Source organism: Solanum lycopersicum, chromosome 12 (assembly GCF_036512215.1).
Source record: "Solanum lycopersicum chromosome 12, SLM_r2.1".
NCBI classification, from domain to species: Eukaryota; Viridiplantae; Streptophyta; class Magnoliopsida; order Solanales; family Solanaceae; genus Solanum; species Solanum lycopersicum.
In genome coordinates this window covers 39,383,186-39,386,199 of record NC_090811.1, presented here as the reverse complement: position 1 = coordinate 39,386,199, position 3,014 = coordinate 39,383,186, and the positions used below count along the sequence as shown (strand labels likewise).

Here is a 3,014-nt window from a genome sequence, read left to right as displayed (position 1 = left end):
AGCTACTGTCACAACCAAGACCGTCGTGATTGGCAACAAAAGCAATATATAACTAAGGCATGTAATTACGAAAGTAAGTTAAATACTTCAATACGTTCCATTAGTAAGTTAAATAATTAAAATCAATTACATTATTCATTAAAGATCTAATACTAACTAACAATGCAGAAGACAAACCTAAAATATAAAAGTCAATGTAACAAAACTAGAAGCCACAACCAAATCTAACAAGAACGGTTACTCTGTCCCTGGCATCCCTTTATTCCCCTTCATCTTCTGGCAAGCGAAAACTTGAGATGTTAGAAGGTGCAAAATCAATAGGTGCAGGAGCTGCTACAATTGCTTCAGCAGGAGCTACTATCTGTATTGGAAACGTCCTTAGTTTCTCGATTCATTCCGTGGCGCGATATCCATCATTGGCAAAACAATTATTTGTTTATGCCATTTTGGGCTTTGCTCTAACCGAAGCTATTGCATTGTTTGCCCAATGATGGCCTTTTTGATGTCATTCGTATTCCAAGTTCGTTAGTAATCGTTTACGGTGTGTGGATAAGCAGGAAGGGATCCCTGTGGTTAGACTAACTCTCTAGTAAACTTTCTAGCTACTAAAACAAGGTCTAGGTCCGAAAATGATAGACATAGACTAAAGACAATTCCATGGACGCCGAACAATGTGGCTCACCCTTGAACTCAAAGTGATCACCGATCTGTTAAGTCATCAATCTCGAAGCTATCAACAATCTCCTAAGTCAGTCAAGAGACATTTGAAGATGATCTGTACCTAAAAACAATATGAGCAAGTGCAGAATCAGTATACAACAGCAGTATACTTGTAGAAATCTGGTGGTTATCCCACTAGTATAACATAAACAAGCAATTATATCATTATAACACATGTATAAAATTCAACATATTCAATACTATCATAAACATCAACATCACAATTCACATTCTTTATCACACAGTTGGTTTTCTAACAGAACCAAAAGTCAAACTGTTAGCATGCTAGAACATGGCAATCCATTTTAATTTTTATTTCGGAACATTGCAACTTATCCCAGTGAGCATACCAGAACGTGGCGATCCGATCACAATTAGTGTTTTGGAATATGGTAGCTGATTCCAATCATAGATCAAATAACACACCAAGATCACCCATTCAAATAATAATTTCATGATATTGATATTCATATATCTCATTCAACCTATATGATCAATATTGCAACATGCATACATATACAAGTATCACAATGAAGCAAACCAAGTATATATCACATAATCATAGAATCACCACCATAGCCTACCTCGAAAAAATCTTGAAACTCTAGACAAATGGATCCTTCCGTTTAAATATTCGTAGCCTGTTCTAGTCTACAAATAACAATTCCTATACGGGAATCAATAAAGTAACACTAGATTCCCAGGATACTGACAACCTACGAACCCTAGTTCAAACGAATGACCCCATCTAGTCAATTTAGGGTTAATTCCACCATAGGATTATTTAAGAAATCCTTCCATATAAATATTGACCCATAATAAAACATTCTACTAGTTGAAAAAACAAATTCCAGAGGTGAAAAACTTACGTCTAGCTTAAAGAATGGTGGAAAGCGAGTTGGAATAGCTCAGGGGTAGTCTATTAATTCAAAAAGGGAAAAAGTACAAATAAGGTTGTCTAAGGGTTTTATTTATGAAATTAAAACCCCCCATCCCGCTACAGCAACACCTATAAGTGAACTAGTGAGATCTATTTCCAAAAATCCCAAAATCCTTCAATTCCATCTCCGCTTCACGTGCTATAGCAGCACCATCCCGCTATAGTTGTGTCGCTGCAACGCCAAGAATCCCGCTGCAGTGGCACAAAGAGAGGAAGTGAGCTTACAATAGATTTTCAATTTCTCCCTTTCACAACATACTCTTAGTGACTTGATCAGAAAAAGTGCCCTTAACGCAAAGTCAATCTCGTGATTTACTTATCTAAACTTGATGGTGTACAGTCGTACAAATTTCTTAACGAGTTATCAATCGTTTCATATAATCTAATCCACCTTTACTCCACTTGATTTTTACCAGATCACCCTACCCCTTGATGACTCTAAATTCCTCCAAATGTGAACAAGGTTGGGAAAATTCTAGTGTTATGAAAATGATTTTCTGGCCTCGATTTTTCCCCATTAAAATTTCTACAATGACGAAACTCGGTTGTTACAATTGATACAACTTTACCCTTCATTCGTCCCCAAGTGATTAACTAAGGAATGATAGAATAGAAAAGGAATAAGGTTGTACCTGATTCGACAAGCAATTGCAGATACTTGTCTCGCATATCCTTCTCTGTCACTCAAGTAGCTTCCTCAACTTAACGATGCTTCCATTAAAATTTCACGGACTTAATCTCTTTGGTCCTGAACATCAAAACATCATAATCAAGAATAGAAATCGGTTCCTCCTAAAAATGTAAGGCCCTTTTCTAGCACTATTGAGTCTCACTTAACGATATAGTCACCATCATTGTGATACTTCTTCAACATAGACACATGAAATACAGGATGTACACAAGACAAATTTAGAGGTAGCGCCAATCTATACACCACCGGCGCTACACGTTTAAGAATCTTTAAGGGATGAATATAACGAGGACTCAACTTACCTATCTTACAAAACCTTATCACCCTTTTCATGGGTTATACCTTGAGAAGAATATTCTTGCCCATCTGGAATTCCATATCTCTAACCTGGTGATTCACATACTTCTATTTTCTACTCTACACGGCTAGAAGTTTGGCTTGAATGCTCCTCACCTTATCTTGCGCATCCCTTACTATGTCAACCCCCAAAGGTTTAAATCTTTGAATTTAAACTAACCTATGGGTGATCTATATCTTCTCCAATATAATGCCTCAAATAGTTCCATACTAATATTTGAGTGATTACTATTATTATAGGATAACTCACGTAGGGGTAGGAACTTAACCCAATGCCCGCCAAAGTCAATTATATAAGTTCTTTAG

At 36.6% G+C, this 3,014-nt stretch overlaps 1 protein-coding gene across 1 annotated transcript; it reads left to right on the top strand.

The window, feature by feature from the left end:
* The first annotated feature begins 296 nt into the window (after positions 1-296).
* Positions 297-556, top strand: LOC112940440 (ATP synthase subunit 9, mitochondrial). Its single transcript, XM_026028632.2, is given in 2 exon segments — positions 297-480; positions 483-556. Coding segments are annotated over 2 exon segments (231 nt in total). The 3' UTR covers positions 530-556.
* The last annotated feature ends 2,458 nt before the right edge of the window (positions 557-3,014 follow it).